Source organism: Protopterus annectens, chromosome 4.part0 (genome assembly GCF_019279795.1).
Source record: "Protopterus annectens isolate FY-2018-M chromosome 4.part0, PAN1.0, whole genome shotgun sequence".
NCBI lineage: Eukaryota > Metazoa > Chordata > Ceratodontiformes > Protopteridae > Protopterus > Protopterus annectens.
In genome coordinates, this window is record NC_056733.1 from 515,909,553 (window position 1) to 515,931,065 (window position 21,513).

Consider the following 21,513-nt stretch of genomic DNA (forward strand, 5'->3'; position numbering starts at 1 on the left):
TAACCACCATGAAAACTTTTCCAAAGCTAACTTTGGGCTCCTAAAAACAGAGGTAGCTAACTTCACGGCATCCATGCAAATGGAGAATAGTTACATGACCGCCAAATCATACACCAATGCACTGTATGAACACGTACACAAATGCATGAATCTCGCCATACCCAATAGAACCAAAACACTCTTGTCAAAAAAAGGAAGCCAATCTGGTGGTCCCCTGCCATAAACAAACTTTACAACAGAAGGAGGAAACTGATGCAAAATAAGGTGAAGTCCCAAGATTGGAAAAACTCCCTTATCAGCCTCAACAAAAGGTTGAGATCCCTCATCAAATCCTCTAAAACTAGTTATGAAAACAGAATTGCAGCAGATAGTAAAGACAACCACAAGGCGTTCTATAGTTATGTAAATCTCCATGGCAATACTGAGATTTGCTCTGAGCTACTGCACAATGGTACCTGCTATACTGAGCCAAACAGATATTGCCAATATACTGGCCAACAGATTCAGTGCCAACTTTACCCCCAAAGGACCAATTACAATACCAGTGGATTGCCAAGCACCCAGTATTACTGCTGCATAGGTTAAAACAGCACTGTCCAAGGCCAAGAATATAGCTTCTATGGGACCTGACAATATCCCTGACTGTGTTCTACATGAACTACAGAGTGAACTGGCACGCCACCTGTGTGCCCTGTTCAATCACAGCTTCATCTCAGGCTTTGTCCCTACCAAATGGCGCACTGCTACAGTCATCCCTCTCCACAAGGGAGGAGTGACTACAGACCCCGGGAACTATCTCCCCATTAGCCTGACACGTCTGATATGCAAAGCTATGGAACCCATCATCATGGACTTAATAAACAAGTATATAGGGAATCTCTAAACTCTGGATCCTACACGGTTTGGTTTTGTGAAGGGTAGAGCATGCCTGATGAATTGGTCGACTTCTTTGAATCAGTCACCAGAGCTGTGGATGAAGGCAAGGTGGTTCATACAGCCTACCTTGATCTGGCCAAGGCCTTTGATACCATTTCCCACTCAGGAATCATAGAAAAACTCACTAAGCTAGGCATCAGCCCCTATATCACTAGGTGGGTTGCAAACTGGCTCATAGATAGAACCCACAGTTTGAAAGTAGCTGACTCCAAGTCAGACTGTCGACCAGTCACAAGTGGAGTCCCACAGGTGCGGTCCTAGGTCCTCTCCCATTTGGCCAACACAAAGGGACTCTGGCTGACAAAGTTCACAGACAATTGCAAGTTGGGAGCTATTATTATCTCCTGAAGTGATGTTGACATCCTACAGAAAGGCATCAATGAGACCAATGACTGGTTTCAGAACCATGTTAAGCTCAATGCAAAAAAATGTATTGTCATCTCCCTTGGGAAAAACCCGGTTCCCTTGAATTACCACACCGATGGTAGTCCACTGAACACAGAAGGTTTTATAAGAGATCTAGGAACACTAGTTGACAGTAACCTCTCTTTTTACCACCACATTGCCACTGTGGTCAGAAAGTCCTTCATATGGCACATCTCATTATTAAGGGTTTTGCATCCAGGAAGAAAGAGGTCATTGTCTCCCACTACTTTTCCATCATTAGGCAAGTCATTGAGTACAATGACCCACATTTGGCATGTACCTCACTAAACACCTGCAACAATTGAAGAGGCCATAAAAGTACCTCACAAAAAGGATCCTAGGCCTTAAACATTTGTCCTATATGGACAGACAAAAAACTATTCTCTGTCTCATATCTCCTACTTAGAGGCGATCTCTGCTTGACTTACAGGGCCATGTCTGAACCAGCTCTGTTAGAAATGCTACATCTAAAGAAATCCCAATCCCTCTGTACCACATGCTCTAGAGACCTCAATCTCATTACCACAATCAAAAGAACATTCTGGAGGGACAGGTTCATAACCCAGAGACTGCCCATGCTATGGACGCGACTTCCCATACAAGTCAAGCAGAGCACCTCACTAGCATTCTTTAAGAGAAATCTTGATGAGTGGATGTGAAATAGAAAATTCACCCCAGGGATCACTCCAGTGGCTTTACTTGACAGAGGCACTGGGAACTAAGGTCGGGTGGCACGATGCCAGGGTAATCCTATGGCCTAGGCTTGTAAAGGCCATTAGCCTAGTACATACCTATGAACCTATGAATAACTATAGATAAGATTTTCAGATAAGTAGGTAAAAGTTTGCTGAACTTTCACAAACAAACTGTCATACCTCAGAAACTTTGCAGCCTAGGTATATTTTGTTACAACATTTTTGTTAAGCAGATATAAGCTTTCAAACGACAGCAAGAAATTCCTCTCAGTGTGCATGTTTATTGAGATATTTACAGAAATGTGAAAATATGTGCTTGACTGTATAATTAGCAAGATAAATAACACAGAATATCTCTCAAGATGTGCAGTGTACAGCATAAATATCAATGCCAATTTTCTTCGACAACATCGGTTCCACCTGTTGCCATGCAATAGTTTCTAAGACACTTGGTTTTGAAGTGTTAAGTACATATGGAAGCATTGCTTATTTTCAGAATTACTAACAGCTAGTAGTATCTCCAGTATAGTGTGATATAAATGAACATTGACAATGAATTTTCCTGTCTCTCACCCATGCTATTTCACACTATACCACTCAGTAGTATGTAGGTCTCTCATTTATGAAAATATGAACAATAAGTAACAAACAGTGATTAATTTTTCTACTGTAGGGCAACTTGGGTTAATAATCTTAAGTGTCATTTTGTTAAATACTCCTTGTCTGTCCAGTGTTTAGCTGTGACTAAGAATGCCCACTTGCTGTGGTTGTCTTTTGCCATGGAGGACTTTAACAAACTTACATTTGTGGAGCAAAATGGTATGTACTATTTTAACATTCCTATAAAGAATGTCAGTTTTCAGGTCAGTAAATGATGGTAGGGGCAGTTCCCAAATGACAATATTCAAAAACTGTTAAACCCTAATCATCTAATTTGTTTGTTCCTGCTGACTGACCAGATTTAAACTTAATAGCTCTTACTATAAGTTTGCTCCAGTTTAGTGGATTGATTGGAAAGAAGGTCACTAAGAATGTTTGTGGTATATTAGGAGACTCTGAAGCAGAAAAGATCTAGCTGTTAAAATATTACCATGGAGGGAACATAAAATACTTAGGCTCACTGAGTAAGTCCAGATTTTCTTTGTTCTGAGTGTAATGTTTTTATGTGTAGCTCAGATTTAAGCTTGTGAACAAGATGAAAATAAATGGTTCATATGACAGCAGTTTTGCTCTGGGCATAGACTCCTGGAAGGGTTTAGAGTTGTTAATGATTGACCAGACTGTTGTGATTACTAGAGAAAAGCAATGCCTTAGTGTTGGAAGTACTGAGCTGGAGGCTGGATCTGCTCTGAGGCTGATGTTTAGTTGTGCATTTGTGATGATTGCAAGATGAAAAGTACAGTATGACATCATCTACTTATTGCATTAGTCCAGCTCGCCAACAGAAGAGCATATCATTTAAAAAGACAGTGCATTACAGTTGATCCAGAATCAACCACTATTTTTTGGGTCACCTGCCACTGAATTCAGGTACCTCTAATAGTCCCCTCCTCTGCAGCTTCCATGTCATTTGTCAGATCCTCTGGTATGACCTGCACTGGGAGGGTTTCCTTTCTAGGACAGTTCCTGCACATCAATGCCTCCAATCCATCTACATTTTCCAGGGTGGCTGCAAATAGTAGGCACTGCATAAGGAGAAAGACCAGCTAAGGCACCATCGTACAAAATTTCATTGAGAGTTTTTCTTATCACTACTGCCCTTTCCAGTGTGCTGATACTATACATATGCTGGTAGGCTGTGTGTGCTGTGAGGAATCACTTGAGGACATGCCTGCCTCACTCCCTTAGAGCAGTTATGTATCCTCGCCCTTCCTGCACACCCATCCCAGTGATCTCTCTGAGACGTAGCCTCCACAGAGGCTCAGTGAGAGACTTCTCTTACATATTTTACTCCTGCAGTGATAGACAAACCATCTTCACCTGCCTGTGCCATCAGGTCCAAAACTGCTGCTTGAACTTGGGTTGCCAGGGCATTAGCCAAGGCTTTAATTACTGTATGCCACCAGCAAGGTGAAGAGTAATCCCATACAATGATGGCATAGGGCTTTAGAACTGAAACTTTCCAAGCAACAACACTGGAATCAGAGCTGAGATATCTGGTGAATCCATGCAGTGAAAGATTAGCAATACCACAGTTCATGTGTCTTTGTAACTGGATGTGTTTAGTGGTGTAGAAGGCCTTCAACAGATTAAGAAGTCACCATCAGCATATTCTCTTAGGTTGGGTATGCTTTTTAATATATTTTGTGAGTGACAGGATATCCGTTTCAGTTCTGTGACATTTTCAGAAGCCATGTTGAGAAGTAGAGACAGTACTCTTATGTTGAAACATATTCTGACTTCATTTTTTTCCAGCATCTTTGACAGGGGAGTTTGCAATGCAGTGCAATGCAATGAAGGTTACTGCAGATTACACATAAACCACCTCTATCAGTGGCATGAGGATAGATTTTTTCTTTTTCAAAAAGTAAGTGAATATATGCCTCAGTGATTGATCATCCAGTTGCTATAAAAAACAGGTGCATTAGTACCTCTGCATCTAGAGTTAGTCTGCAGGCTGATCATCAGCTGCTAAAGATACTGTCCTGATTTTTTTCTAGTAACTTCTTTATAAAATTTGTGGATACAGAACTCAAGTCTGAAGTAGTGGTATTGTTGGTTAGGCATGGGAGATTGGAGCTAAACTTTTGATTGGTGATTCATGAAATGGTGCAAACTGTAAAACAGTCATAGAATTCCATGGCTTCTTTCAGTGCTGTGTATTGGGATGGGATATGGGTAGTAAGCTTTTCCAGGATGCAACAAATGCTGATGCTCTGCCAACATTTTTCTTGAATGTAGCAGGGGATAGTTTGTTGTGGCTGAAAGTAAGCGTCCTTGCTTTTTGTGATTCACTTTAACTTTGATGAGCATTTCTTTGCGTTGCTGATGATATTGTTATATTTGTGGTACTAATTCTAAAGGTGATCACGCTCCTTCATTGGGTGCATGACTTCCTCAGTTATTTAGAGCAGACGTTTAGTTTTCATCCCTTTCTAGATACATAACATATTATTAAGGAGGGGTACAGATTTTGTTTTTCAGTTTGTTTTATTTTGTAAGATAAAGACTTGCTGCTTCTGTTGCGCAGTAGAGGAGTATGACTATTTTTGATGCGTGAGACCACTGATGAGGTCTCAGAGATTAAAAAGTTCACTGTATTTCTGCAGAAGCTAAGGTGGGTAGTTGTTCTGAATCTTGTCTTTTTGTCAGCAGAGAAAATAGATAGATGGTCTCTAATGTTATTTGGTATGACTAACTGCAGAAATGTTGTTCAGGGAAGATGAGAAGACCAAATCAGGGTGCTTTCTTTTTTGGATTACTTATTTGTTCTAGTAGTAACTGAGATAAGGTGACTGAGTCCACAACGCTGTAGCACAGGGTGTGACTAATCTTCACAATGTGTTAATGGCATTTCTACCTTAACACAGGTAGTAAGCCAAGAGAGTGATAATGTTACAATGAAGGGTTAAAACAGGCTCCAGGCCTAGAATAGTTCACCAAGCAGCCTGTATCCAGGTAACTACCAACTAAAGAAATCAAGATCAGATTTAAACATTAGCAATGATGTTGTTTGCCTTTGCTTTTTAGGTAGGGAAGTATAAATGCTGACTGAATAATTCTTGAAGGGTTGACAGTTTGAGGTACATGGTTTATCTAATAAAAAATAAATCAAAATTTCTAGTATTAGATGCATATTTTTATGATCATTTCTCAATCTTGCTAAATGTCCTTCTGATCTAAATACACTAAAGGCATAAATCAATTTCCTATGGTTAAGCTACAATAAAGCGAATAAAGAATGATTCTCTTGAGATGCTTAGAGAATTCTAAATTCTAAACTCTTACATCCTTGAATAAGTTTGGCAAAAAAATCTTTATATTCCTTCAAGCTGATCTTGCAGTTTCCTTGGTAAAGTCAGGCATTTTAAACATATGGTCAACAATGAGGGGCTTTACAAAGTAGATCTCTTACTTGCACTGGTGGCATAGAATGATACAGCCCTGACTATGGCCCAAGTGACCCAAATTTGACTAGCAGCTTGGGTGATTGATGGCACAGGTGGGGATGGGTACGTCTATCCTGAGTGGGCTGGACTGGAATATCTAGCAAAGAGAGTGTTGTTTTGATTATCATGTGAGACTGTGGTTAAGGATGGATGCCAGGATAATGTGTGTTGTGGGCTTGGAGATGTCACAGTCCTTGGACCAGAAGCAAGGATGCTAGAAGCCACATCTTATTTCACTAGCCTCATCATGATGTCAGCATGTATTGGAGTATGATTGTAATGAGTAAAAGAGAGCACAGCTCCACAGGCGGACGTGCTGAATTTCTGGTTCTGTTCCCACTACATGGGGTCTAACCACTGCAGGTCACATGACTTGTGAAGGATTGGGGTTTGTGGTAGTGGAAGTAGCTAAGGCTGCCATTTCTCTCACTTTAAGCCAAAGTCTGGCATACAGCAGCCACAAAGGGTTGGGGTATGGAGCACTGTTCCAGGGAGTGGCTTAGGGCTAGGCTAGAATCCATAATGGGCACCGTGCCATGAAGAAAGAACTTCACACATAGGAAATAATGAGATTGTAAGAAAAGTAGCTGGGAAGATATTTACAGTACTGAGAAAAGCTTCTCTCTATGAAGTATTCAGTAGTTGTAAGAGAAGTGATGCACTTCCCAAGAGAACTGATACGAGGATAGCCCCTTACCTGCTCCCTTATGTGAGTTTCTGTCAGTTCTGTAAATTAAGTATCCAGCACACAGTATTTCCAAGTAGTTCTTATGTCTTAGACCTGGTTTCCATGAATGCTAATACATCAAAACTATACAGATAGATCCAGCTGGAAATGAAGTCCTGCTTGTTAGAGTGGTACAGACATTTGTATGAACCATTTTCAGACTGTACATTGTTGTCCATATTGGATCATATAGATAAGTAACACTGTATATGTTTTGACTGATGACTTATTCTGGCCATGAACACATGTTGGTTATTGCTCTGCAGATTATCAGTATCTAGGAAAGCAATCAGATTTTTCATGAAAAGTTGTTAAGCTAAAAGTCCTGCAGCTCCCCAGATTTCTAGTCCTCCCACTTCCCTGTACTTGGATACTACACTTAATATGTTTGATTCCACAGGCACTTTTACAGTTGTCAGTGATCTGTTGAAGGCCACCATCAAGGGATTTGCTAGCACACTAAACCAACTCTTGAGGACCCCAGGGACAGCCCATCGAGTCCCTGGGCTTTATCCTCCATCAGCCAGTTCTCTCTCAACCCCCCCCATCTCTACCCTGGTATCTCTCTTATCTTCATCCCACTCTGACCTCCGGCCCTGTCAGCATGGCACCCTCCCTTTACTTTCCTTTTAGAAGAAGCATTTATTCAGTATCTCTGTTTTGCCCTGTGCTCCATGATCCTTCCTCCTAGCTTTGTTACTGCTTGGTCAGATTTGTCTGTCCCATCCTTATTTCTGCTATATGTCTAAAGAAAGCTTTGCTCCACCACTCTGTCCTTTTACCTTTCTTTGAGCTTCCTTTCAGCTTGTATCCCTGATACCATCAATTCCTTCGCTTTCTTCCTGCTTGACTTTTTGCACTGTGCCTTCCTCAGCTCTCTACCCATCCCTTTCCATTTTTTCTACGTTGCGCCTTTTTCCTTTTCCAGTAGTTACACTCTCCATGTAACCTTAATTTTCACCGTCTTCAAATCTTTGTCCATAGCCTTAATGGTGCATTCCTGATCTAATCCAACAACTTATCTCTGACAGCAATTTGTCCCAAGTCCCAGAAGTTATATATTTGGTAAATGGGAAGATGGGTTGCTCCAGAAACCATTTTCGGCCACGATCTATACCAAAGACACAGTTACAGATATACAACATTTTTAAGCATAAAACTAACATCATTGTCAATGTAAATTACATACTGTAGCTATATAGATATCTAAAGCATATATTACTGTGAATGTAAATTACATATAGTTGCAGCAAAATGTGTAACAATAGAACTAATAAGTGAGAATTCACACACACACACACACACACACACACACACACACACACACACACACACACACGCACACACACACATCTAAAATTTCATTTGTGCCTAATATGCACCAAAAATAATATTTTGCAAATGTTGCCAGACATGTTGCATAACAAGAATATGACTCTTTCCACAGCTTACTGTTATCCATTCCCTGAAATGTTACAAGTAACTTGCTAACACTCAACTCATGCTAAGCATGCAGTACTGGCATTGGTTTGAGAAGCCATGAGGATATCAGGACTTTGTAAATCAATACAATATTCCACTCCTATACCATCTCTACCTGCTGATCTTGCCATCTGATAGCTTTCACCTGGGACAACAGACCCCTTTTCCACCCCCTGTGTTTCTGCCATCATCTTTGATCTTGTGTTTTTACCCTTCCCTCATTATAAATTACAAATTGGCAAGATACATGCTAGCAAACAGAGCCATCATCTCAACATCCCCAATCCTTAGCCCCCTTGTTTAGGTCCATATTGAGAATTCTATCTTTTTGGTACAGTTATGCACCAAGTGAATGCACCATTTGTGGTCCAGGACCTCAAGTCAGATCCTACTTCTCTCCACTCTAGAGTTTGAAATCTCCTATTCCATTTCTGGCAGATTCAGATCCTCGACGAATATTACCCTCTTCCTCCTACCCTGTGCCCTTATTCCCTCCTCCACTTTCCCATCCTCCTCCTCCTATGATATGTCTGGGGCTAATGAACTGAACTGATGCACCAGTATTCTACCTGCACCTTAACTGTGATATCACTTATCTTGTGGTGGTTGTTCTTCTCTTCCTCTTTGACCTCATGATTGATGTCCTCCTCTTCAGATCACTGCTTTGCATCCATACTTCCCTGCCCATTTACTCCTGAACAACCTCTGCCTTTAAGATGTGAGGGCTTCCTTAAAGACAAAGCCCTTTTTCTCATGCCCACAATGGCATCAGTCTTTATATAAATCAATCTGTATGTTTACCAGGGTTTTATTCTCAGTACTCTAATCAAGGAGGGCATGCCTTCTTCTCTATATGGATATGAGCAAATAACTCATTTATTATGCTGATACAACTTAGAAATCTGCTGTTTGTGCCCTTAGCTAAGGGCTGTGAAGGAAAGAATGTCACTAAGCAGTGACTCCCCTAAAGGCTTTCTATCTGCATTACCTTTAATTGAGAAAAGCATGTAAAATCTTTGCAATCTACAGAGTACATTCTGCCAGAGCTGTCTACATCCTCTGCCTTCTTTAGAAAAGCAGTTTTACATGTGATCTATGAAGGAATGACGTGGTCATCTTGGATACCTTTGCAGAACCGTACAAATTAGACATAACACTTAGATTTTGGGTCTTTCTCTTGGGCCACAGTGATAAAGGCTTTGTTCCCAGCAGACAATCACATTGGACTGTAAGCTAGAAATTGTGTCTTAGTAGTTTTTGCAGAAAGATCTCTTCAAAATCAGATTCACTAATTATAGATCATAATGTTGGATGAGTTTGAAGACCTACAGATGCATGAAACAATCCTCCCTCCAGTCCACTGTATTGTAATTTGCTATTTAGAATCTAGAAATCTTTTGCTTGATTTAGTACTGAGAGGCAAGAGGGAGTAGTGTACTGTAGGATAGGGGCAGAGTTGCAGGCTAGAAAAGTTATACCTGCTGAGCAGTCTTGATGTTGTGGGCATCAGTCTTAGTTATTCTTACATTGGATCTTATCTCGTAAGCCTAATATTATGTTCAGAAGCCACAGCTATCATTTCTGCATGCATCACTCAATGTGATATTAAAACCAGCATTTTCTACCTTTTGGTGCATTTTCTGTGAGACCTGTACAGGGAATTATTTCGTTAATGACTTTTAGTCTGCTGTGGAAATGGATACCAATCCCACTTACCAACTATGTCATTAAATAACATAATATACATAAAATTAGAAATCCTGAAGATTGCCTGATCTCTAACAGCAGAGGTTTCATTACTTACCTGAGTTTGTCTCGGCCTGACAGCAGCTGCCGATATATCATCTGTGCTTCAGCATCTGGATCTAAGGGATCGCTCCAGTCACCAAGTGTCACTGCAGAATGTGTCCGACTACAGCCACGAACTAGAATGAAACAGAAATAAATGTTACTTAAATGACATAACACAGCAGCAGCAGCAGCCAAAAATTATTATTTAGTACAGAGCTTCTTCGTGTGTGGATATGCTTGCATATCCCTTTAATATGGCTGAAACTCATCAAAAATCAAATTATTCCACTTTAGCTCTGCAAACTATGTGATCTAACCTGCAGCCAGTTGCCTTCATTAAGCCACAGTCAATAAACCTCTTACTTTTAATATCATGGGGCTGTAATGGGCCACTGACTATCAATTCGAATAGAGATCCAGATCAATTTCCTACACTCAGCACCGCAGCAGGACACACAGCAATGCAATCTGGTGCTTTTCCTACGTCCTTCCATTTGTAAATAGCATATAGCATCAGTTTCTGGACTTCAGTAAGGACCTTCTTTTGCAGATGTTATGGCAAGCACACCTCCAAAGAAAAGAACAGCTCAGCAGTTACTGTATCCCCCTTTCTTCCTGGTGCACTGTCCGCCAGTCGTTCCCAAGCACACCATTCTCCAGTTTGCCCTGGGCTTGCCACTGACCCTCGCTGGTCTACTTTCAGCCATGCATTGCCTCACTTACTGTCTGACCTTCATTCTTTCCTTTCCTTCTCTTCCTATTCTCCAGGAGTCTGCTCCAGATTTTGTTCCTTCCCAGCTCCGATATCCAGAAGATTTTCCTGGGCCTTACAATCACGAAACCCTGGAATACTATCTAACAACCAGTGCACACCTTTTGTTCCTGGACATATCAAATAGTCTGCTCTAACATTCTCCCCTGCTTTGGACCACATTCTGGCATTTTAATCCAGCCCCCCCCCGACCCCCCACACACACACAGTCCAGATATCCAGTAATCCAGCCACCACTTCCTACCTTACTTTCTGGTAGTTTGTTTTACGTCCCATTCTCTCCCTGTCATACGCTCCAGCAGACTGTCTGGTGAGCAGCCTTCATGCTGGCCCACACCTGCAAGCAAGGATTTCTATAGCTTTAGCTGATGTTAGTTTGTTTCTTTTGTTTCTTGCTTGGTTTGTTTATTACTTTAATAAATGTGTTGACTTTTCAATGAATTATTCATTAATAATATGATTAACAATTTAGATTTCTGGTTGGGTTGCAGGGCATCTTTCAGTGGTCAAGATCTATGCCTTGCAGCTTCAGGTCCTGGGGCTCAAGTCTGATTACTGGTCTTTCACTGCGGAGTATGTGTATTCTTCCCATGTCTGCATGAGTGTTTTGCTGCTATACAGTCACTTCTCAAATCCCCAAAACATGGATGATTAGCTATTTTAAACTGTCCATACATTTTACACTGCTCTTTGCCCTTATGTTCTGAATCGTGCCTCAGAAGGGTCCAGAAAAGACCGTCTCCCTTATTCCATTAACATATGCCTAGATAGCAATTTGAAAATGATGCTAGTTTACAGTAGCTAATAACTGTTGGTTTGCAGTTTATATGCTTGTGTTTTGCAGACTAGCTGCCTTTGAAGTGATTTATATTGTTAGAATTTCCAGATTTGATTGAAAATATAGTTTAAAGCATATTATTTTAGCTTTTCATGAAATAGCCATTTACAGATTAAAAAATTGTTTGCTTTAAATTAAGATAAACTTTTGGGAAATATACTTCAACAGATTTTATTTTAGACCTATTTCATTAGCTCTTACTCCTTTTATTTTTAAACAGGTTGTTAATTGGGGTAGAGCACTGATCCCAATGGAACAATTTCAGTCTCAGTTTAGAATGTCAGCACACATCAAGTGGAAAAAATAAAAATAATTTATACAATAAAAGAGCATAGCCAAAACAAAGGTACCGTTAATATGCAACAGAAACATTATTTAAGAAGGCAGTCAACAGAAACCAGAATGTACAATATTTACATTATAGTTAGAGTAGCGACATTTTAGGTGTCAGGGAAAAGTTTCTGTAGTGAAAATGATAGGTAGTATTTGTCTGAGATTATGGAGACTAGGTTATGTGACCTGAAGAAGTGCATTTACCAGCAGCTTGTGCTGTGAAATGTTCTTTAACTTATTCCTGAAAGGGGGAGTAATTAGAGAGTTCTTAAAGATTTGAGGGAAGATTCTTCCAGAGATTGGATTCAAGGGAAGAAAGCTAGAGGTTAGAGCACTTCGGTCTGGTTTTAGATGATTGGAAGACAGGCCCTGACCTGAGTGGCTGTGAGATCTAATCTTATATGATGGAGGCTGTGTAAGTAAGCCAGACGAAAGAGGAGAGCAGGAGTTTTCTTTCAGGAGCTAGAAAAGCTAGGAGCCAAGGAGTAGATTGTCTAGTTGCTGAACCAGCAGCCAGTTGGCTTTGGTTAGTGTAAGACAGTGGTGTTCATATTTTGGGTAAAAGGTAATGAAACGACAGATAGAGTCAGAGATTGTTTAGATGGTGGTAGAGTTTTTTTGGAGGCAGATGCTACAAGTGGTAGGCAGTAATCAAGCTGGACTAGAAGAATCCCTATGTCAATAGCATTTCTTGATGGACAAGAGAGGAAACAGGATATTTTGTTTACCCAAAAGAGTTTTGAAGTGAAATAGTCCTTGTGTTTCAGCCTTATTTTTAACTTTTTAATGCTGTTTAAAGGTTTAATACCATACAATGCACTGTTTTCACATTTAATGTCAAATCTCAGTACAGTTCACTGCCATTTCACAAATGTAGGAATAGAAAGGAGTTTAAATGTGGTCATTCTAATATCAAGGGTAACTGATTGTTTTGATTAAAGTAGCCGACAGATAATAACTGAAGAAATGGTGTGTGTATGTGCAGGGCAGCACAAAAGCTTCCACTTGTCCCAGTTTTTGCAGAATGTCACTGATTTGCCTCATATTTTAGATTGTTCCTCATACAATTTGTAGTTTTGTGGCAAATATTGAGGATTGCAGTTACTAAATAATGTCACACATGTAAGTATCAGACTGAATAGCCTCAGAAAAAAACAATCTAATGTAAAGCCTGTTATTCTAGCAGCCTTTAGGTATATAAGGGTGGCATCTGTCTCTGAGTTTGGTCCTTTCTTTCCCCATTATTTTTTATCTTTGTCCCTGACTTTTGAGCTAAGAGTATGAAAGGTATGAGGGAGGGGTTCTCCTTGTATCTGGAGAAGATATATTCCTGTACTACAATTATTTATGTATTTATTCATTAATTTGATTGCAATCATATATCTAAGTTGTAGCCACTGTCATAGAGATGGCTGTATCTGATGATCACATCTGTATGTGTGTGTGTGTGTGTGTGTGTGTGTGTGTGTGTGTGTGTGTGTGTGTATGTGTGAGCAAATTCACATCTATGTAAGGGGATGTGCAACAGGCTGCACTGTATGGTTCTGATTGTAACCAGCTTAAATACATGTGGTCATTTATTCATTAATTAACCCAGTCCCTGCCCCAACCCTAACTCTGCACCTTACCTTAAAAAGCCTTCTCATAACACTGTCGATACACAGAACATACTCAAATACACAAACACACACCGACATATGCTACAAAAATAGAATATAATCCCATAACTAACACTGTCCCAAACCCTAAAACATAAACACTTGCATGCAAACACATGTTAGCTATACCCTCTCCTAACATTTATCCTAATCCTAAAACCCAATCATATGCATGCGAACTGTAACCTTCTTCTCAATCTCCACTCAATTGTTTCAAAGAAATGGCACTTTGAGATATCAGAAATTTGACTATCCAGATGTTTAATAATCTCAATCACTTCTAGCATTGGTCTACCAAATGTTCAACAAAATGCAGTGGAACCATAGCTACCTACCTACCTATCTATCTATATAAGTACCTATCAGAAGAGCAAATGCTTCATATTATTGACAGTCAAGTTATTGTGCTGAAAATCTCAAACCACACTATATCAAAATGAAAAAACAATAGAAACATCTGTGTTATGCAGGGGGGACCAACAGTGTGTGGAATCATTGTCCAGTGGAGATAAGGATATGAGTCATTTCCTCAGTATCGTGCAATCTCAGTGTATGTATATACAATTAACATGGGGTGTAGGGGTGCAGGGGGGCTTCCCCTATAAAAAAACAGGTGTTTCTGTTGTTCCCTTATTTTGATATTGTATGGTTGCGTACTTTAGCTGATAATGTGACTGTTAATAATGTGAGCATTTGCTCTTCTGACAGGGGCTTACAATCTTCAAAACTCAAATGTCGATGTCACTATCATTGACATGGCAGGTGCATGCTCTGAGCATAACCTCAGAACATGCAAAAGTAAAGCATGGCTTTTTTTCCAGGGGGGTGAGTTTAATTTATTTTAAGTGTTTCCATATATAAATATATATCTATCTATATACGGATTCACTTTACAATCTCAAAATACTGAAATCGCAAATTTCAGTACCTTGAGACGAAAATGTCAAAAGTAGAATACATCAAAACTTCAAAAAACCAAACATCACAATACTGAAACTTCATAATATCAAATTTTTAGTATGTGACGCTCTGTGTTTTAACACACCCTCCACCATATAAACAAATTCACATACAACACCTTCCTCCCCACACTACAACAAACCAACACAACACACACACACATACACACAAACAAAACCCACCTAATCTATGTATAAGAAGGGGGGCAAGCCCTCCTGCACCCCTGCTACTTATATATACAATCTCTGAGGTCACACTAACAAGAATAAGACATCAAACCCACTGATACGCACTCTACACTTCCATTGCCACAAACACACATTACATATGTAAAAACATCACCACTTTCAACACTTACACACTCACACTCTTACCTACCTACCCTAACCTACATCTAAAAGTTCCCAACACACATAAATAATACCAAATCGCTACCTAAAACCCTTAGACAAAAACACGTACCTGAATCTCCGAGTATAACCATACATCGGCAGCCATCTCTATAGCCCAGACCACACTGCACCTTAAAGACACAGCAAACCACAACTAAAACAGTGCACCACCACAACCACGGATTCGACAATTTCACATTTGTTGAAATGCAGTTTCAAATAACTGCACTTTCGACATTTTCGTCTTGAGATACTGAAATTCGTGATTTCAGTATTTCGAGATTATAAAGTGAATCCCTATATAGATAGCTATAGCTATACACATTCATATGCATGTGTATATGAAAAGTAACACAGTATGATACAATGCGCTTTTCTAAAATGACAAACAAAATGGTGCTGCTGTCATTTAAACACAGTCAATAGGACTTCAGAAAATTTCTTAAAAAATAATTCACACACACACACACACACACACACACACACACACGGACGCATGCACACACACACATTTCAAATTGGATGTGTAGAATGCTGGCTGTCTAAACGGGATTTAATAACTGGCTTCAGTTTGCAATCATTCACAAACTTATTTACCACAGATCTTGAACACTTGCTTTTCCATCAGAGGGGAAGGTCTAGGAATGTGTACTATTTTAGTAATTCCCCATGTAATGGGGTCAAAGCATGTGGAGAGATGTAGGTTAAATAGGTTTAAAATGGGCTGAGTGTTGCTTATTACTTCATTGCACACAGCCTGGGTTAATGTCAAGACACATGTAACTAGTTTTCTTGGTTTTAGAGAGAGATCAGTTAGATGTTGGTCTAGAGTAATTTTGGGAGGAGGAGTTTTGGGAGGGGAAGGGGGGACAGCGGGGTGGGTAGGTGTGGTGAAATATGAACAGAATTTATTGAATAAGATACTAGATACAGATTTGGGGCTAGAGTAGGAGGTACCATTTGAAATAAGCTTCCTAAAGTACTGTACATTACTTCTGAGTTTTGTAATACAGTTAAATAATGTCTTATGATTTGCTTTGGAGTTAGTAGTGACCTTAAATTCACAGCTGGCCTTGCATTTCTTAATGATGTGCTAGAAGGTTTTGCTTACCAGATATAGATTCCTACTTACATGACAGAGTGAATTCTTATGAATGGCTTGAAACTTTTTTTTTCCTGTTGTTATGATGTTTGTTTATGAGGTACTACAATCATATAGTTTCCTCTTGTCACTATTTTTCTGGTGCAGGGGAGCAGATGCCTCAATGCATTTATCTACAGTAGAATAAAATTCAGAGGAGTATGCAGAGGCATTAGGATTGGGGATATCAGTGAAATCATACCATTTATGGTTAATTAGGAGGTCTGTAAAAAGTAATTTATTGGTTTGGAAAAATTTATAAAAGTAATTGGATTTGTTTGTACTGTAGAGGCAGTTTTAACACAGAATGTCATTGCTAGATGGTCAGATTTCACCTGAGATGGCAGGACAGATACAAACAGGGGCTATGTTTGTAAAGACAAAACTGAGAAACTGATAACTCTTGAAGCTCTGGTGGGAAGGGAACTATTTGGTCAAAGGAGTTTCCATTGACAGAGTAAAGAAATTTTTGGACACATTTGTTGCTAGTGGTATGCTAGTGGTTTGAATTTTGCCATTTAATTAAAGGATAGTTCATTTTTATCATGGCAATTTGTGTTGGGTTTAATGGCCAATTTTACAATTTTGCTTAGGCATTCTTCATGCTATCAGGGGGATAAAGAAGTATAATTTAGGACAAGGTGTTAGTTGGTTTTATTGAGTGATAGTGAGACCTCTACCAGGCTGGTACTGTGAATCATTTGACATGAGATGATGGAGTTCCTAATACATACAGATGTGCCCCCTATAGTCCCCAGTGAGTTTAAATGCATGATAGGCATCGGACTTCTCTAAGGAGGGAGAGCTATTATATTATATTATATTATATTATATTATATTATATTATATAAACATGCCATTGACAGGCAGGAGTAAGACATGGAAGTTCAATTATACAAGTTGTTTAAGAATGACAGAGAAGGGGAGGGTGTAGGTAGAGTAGCAATTTACATAAAGAATATCATCAAATGTAAAGTTGGTGAGGTGAAAATACACCACCCATGAAAGGGGTACCAGAATGGACAAGGTGGAAATCTAGGGTAAGGATAAGTATCCTGTGAGTTAGGTAGCAGATGAGAGGAGTGATGGTGTAACAGCCCTAAACAAATCAAAGGAGGAAGAGGAGGTTGAGATACTAGGGTGATAATATTGGATTAAATAGGGAGGAAGAATATTATATTCGGGGCTGGGGATACTGAATTTACCAGGAGCAAACTGGGAAATTATTATCTTCACAGCAAGGAGGGAGTGAGTAGTGAAACAGATCTTGGGTGATGAATGGATTATCCAGCTAGTAGAGAACTTTTCCAGAAAGGAAAGGAAAGTAAAGAATTATGGATGTAGTCTTGCCAAGACAGAGAGAGGGGTTAGGGATATCCAGGTGAAAGCACAGTTAGCCAGCAGTGATCCTGCCACCATGTGAGTTAGAGTGGTGGAAAGATATAAAGAAAATGCTTTTGTTTGGGAAGCATGGATTATACTGACCTGGAGCATGTGTTACCCATTGACTAGGGGTCTGGACACAAACTGAAAATTGAGAGACTGAACAAGCTGTAGGGAATTGATTAGGGATGGAGAATTCGGGGCTAGACACCCATGTTTGAGGAAGACAGAAAAGAGGATAAGGCCAATGTGGTAATACAGGAATGTAGGCTACTGAACACAACAAAAGATGGGGCATATAAGATATGGAAAGGAGGAGTAGGAAGGTTTAGGAGGTACAATACGAGGAAGAAAGCATAAGGACAGAAAAGGATTGGAGAGCAGGAAAATTATAAGTCAAAAATGGACTTGGCAGAAGAGGTCAATAAAAGGAATAAATGTGTTTTAGTTGCATGATACAAACAGGAAGAGAAAGTGACAGGCCAAATCAGGCTGTATAAAGATGGAAGGGAATGACAAATGGAAAAAAGCAGATGTGTGAAATGAACCTGACCTCACTCTTCAGAATGTAAATTGATGGCGCCATACTGGGAGTGAAGTGGTGCTGAATGGGGAGAGCAGTGGTAAGACACCATGACAGAAAAGGAAGGAGGTGGAAAGAGAAATGCCTATCCTACTGTATGATAAGATACAAGGACTAGATGAACTGCCTTTCAGTGTTAGGAATCTGACCAGTACACAAGTGGATTTCCTGTGGAAGATCTTCAGCAGATCATTTACCAGAGCAGACAGGCTTGAGGAGTTGAAGAGGGTAAGTGTGACAACTATGCACAATGAAATCTGTCAAAATACAGGATAGTCAGATTAAGAACAGTGACAGGGAAAGTCATGGAGAGAACCCTGAAGGAATGACAACTGCTTTCACAGAAGATTAACTTCCAGGCAGCAAAAAACACGAGTTCATTATCAGATAGTACTGTTACCCAAACCAGATCTACTTTTATGATTGGTTACAGGAGAACATGGCAGGGGGTGCTACTGGGTGTGGTCCTCCTGCACTTTATTGAGGTCTTTGACATTGTCTAGGATAGGTGGTCAAAGGAGAAGGAGAAAAGACAGAGCCTGATCAACAGGACTGGTGTAAAGCTGAAAGGTAAGACATGAAATGTATGCTGAGGTAGAGAAGCAATTTCAGGAGTAGGTGGTAATAACGTACTGCGGGGGTTAGGCCTGGGGCCAGTTCTCTTTACAGTGTTTACTTCAAATATACCTCAGGGGGGCAGACAACAGGGTCAGCATCTTCAGTGATGTCACAGATAGACATACAGCAATGAATAATGGGAGAGGGAAAGAGTCCAAGGGAAGATTTTCAAAAGCTAACCAAGTGAGTAGGAAGATTTCAGCTAAGATTTAGTGCAGACAGATCCAAAGTACTGCACTTTGACCAAAAACATCAACTAGAAGATTGAAACTGGTGACAATAAAGCTATAAGGTGATCTGGGGTTTTAATCACACCTCAGTAGGATCACAAAGAGCAGAGGAGAGGGCAATGGTAGCAGCAAACAGAATGTACAACATGTTTATAGGAGGATAGAAATAATACTCTCAGTTTTTATGGATTTGGCTAGTCCACACCATGAGTACTAAATGACATTCTGGAAATCAGATAAGGACAGCGCTATCTGGCTGTTGGAAAAAGCCTAGAGGAAAGTCACCAAAAGTGATTGTTTATTTATTTGTTTATGTCTGTTTGTTAACTGGGGAAGAACACTGATCAAACATTTCCCAATACTGGCTCAGCCTGGGTTGCAATTTACAACAAGAAACAACAGATACAAGTACCATAATACATTTGCAAAGCAAGACAAAAGTTTAAAGACATGACAGCTACATAGATATGCTGGAACTCTTCTCACTAGGATCCAGAACAGACAGAGACAAGAAATGAGGGCATAAATCATGTTAAGGAGATGTGAGTATGGTACCCCTATAAAACAGATGACAGCGGAAGGGATGTGTAGCCTACATGCCAGAAGTCTGTTCTGGATTTTCTTCTTTTTCATCCCAGTCTTTAGGCTTTCCATCTCCCTGGCCCACTTCTTATTAGTATGTCCTGTTTTTTTGCATCTCTCAGTTCTCCTTCCTTGTCCACTCGCCAGCAGTTTATTCTACACTTCCTAACTTCTCTTATCCATACCATAATGCTACCTTAGCTGCCTCCATTCCTCCATTCACTCAGGTATACACTCCTGCAATTTGTGCCAGGTTTGTCTCATTCCTTCCTTTCTTCCTTCCATAACCCACTCGCAGTAAGCTTCAGTACGGTTTCACTGCCTCCCTGGTCCATATCACAGCTGTGTTTCCCAAACCTCCTTTCCATCCTTTCTTAAGGTTCACTGTCCAAAGCATCTGCTGTAGGGCTCCCCTCTCTTTCTCTCTCCTCTGGAATATTATTTGGGCTCCCTACATGGTTAACTGAGCCGCTCTTCAGCAGATTGTCACAGATTTCCTTCTCTAGCCTAAATTCCAGTAGTCTGTCCAGAGGTTACTTTCTTCATTTCCTGCAACTATCCTGCGGTCTGACTAGGCTCCAAATAAATCACATAAAATTTTAAAAGGGCCCATTAGCAGGATGAGACACTGAACTATTCCATGGAGAATATGTCTAGGGTAGTCAGGGAAGATTCTCCTGTTGTGCTGAGGATGGTTTGTCTATGGCACACAGACCTTTCTGCAGGTTTAATTTCTGGGGATTCAAGCTGGGGAGGTCATCTGTAGCATAGTGTGATGGTTCTACTCAGAGCCAGATTATGATCAAAGTGGGTCTGGACAGGGTAACTACTTGTCTCTCTCCCCCTGAATTAACACAAGAACTGTTCAAACTTGTCAGTGTGCGTAGTATTTTCTTCTTTAATTTTTTTACAATGATTACAGAGATTTGTATTTTAATTTAAAACTTTTATTTTAAACTTCATAGAACAAACACTTATAGCCATTTGTTAAGCAACACAGTCTCACACTGAAAACAGGTTTAGCATGATCAACAGTAAACTTCTCTTCACTTGTAATTCACATTCATTGAAATGCATTGAAGCTCACGTTCATTGAAAATGCATCTGGTCAGTGGAGAATTAAGTGTACCTTGGGGCCCAGGCTGTATTCAAACCATGCCCCCACCCACATTTTTAGGACTGTGCATAAAAGCATATGTTGTTTGATACCTTCCTGATTGTTTTAAATTATATTTCTCATTTAATATAGCAACATTTGTTAAAAGTGTTATACATTTGTAGTTTTAAACATTTTTCCTGTAAGCAATGAAATGAAACATATGAACCAATAATGACAAAAGGAATAATTTCAGAACATTTAATTCATAAAAGGCTACTCAAACTGCTGTCATTATAATACACTAATATCTATACTTAATAATTACCATCACTTTTCTCATTGTGTACACATCATGTCTGATTATGATAAAAATGTCCTCAGTAAAGTATTCCAGTTTGATTTACACAAATGCATACTAGTCCTGCAAAGACATACCGACTTTTTAACTTTATCAGCTCAGCAGGATCAGTCATTTTTATCCACAGAGATCCTCTAAACCCAGCAATTATGGGTACATTGTTGACTGCATCCTTTTCAGATGTCCGTGTCAAAAATTAATAACAATAACAGGACCAAAGTCACATTTTTCAAATTTATTTCACACAAACACATAGTAGCCAAAGTATTGCAACTTAATTCATACACACATACACACACACACACACACACACACACACACACACACACACACACACACACACACACTCACTCACTCACTCACTCACTCACTCACTCACTCACTCACTCACTCACTCACT

The 21,513-nt window shown here is 39.8% G+C and overlaps 1 protein-coding gene across 1 annotated transcript in view; it reads right to left on the minus strand.

The window, feature by feature from the left end:
- Positions 1–21,513, minus strand: part of RASAL1 (RAS protein activator like 1) — a 1,855,221-nt gene that overhangs the window by 133,136 nt on the left and 1,700,572 nt on the right. Inside the window, exon 19 of the mRNA XM_044068436.1 lies at positions 10,180–10,300. Coding sequence (XP_043924371.1) covers positions 10,180–10,300 — 121 coding nt within the window. The remainder of the gene's footprint in view (positions 1–10,179; positions 10,301–21,513) is intronic.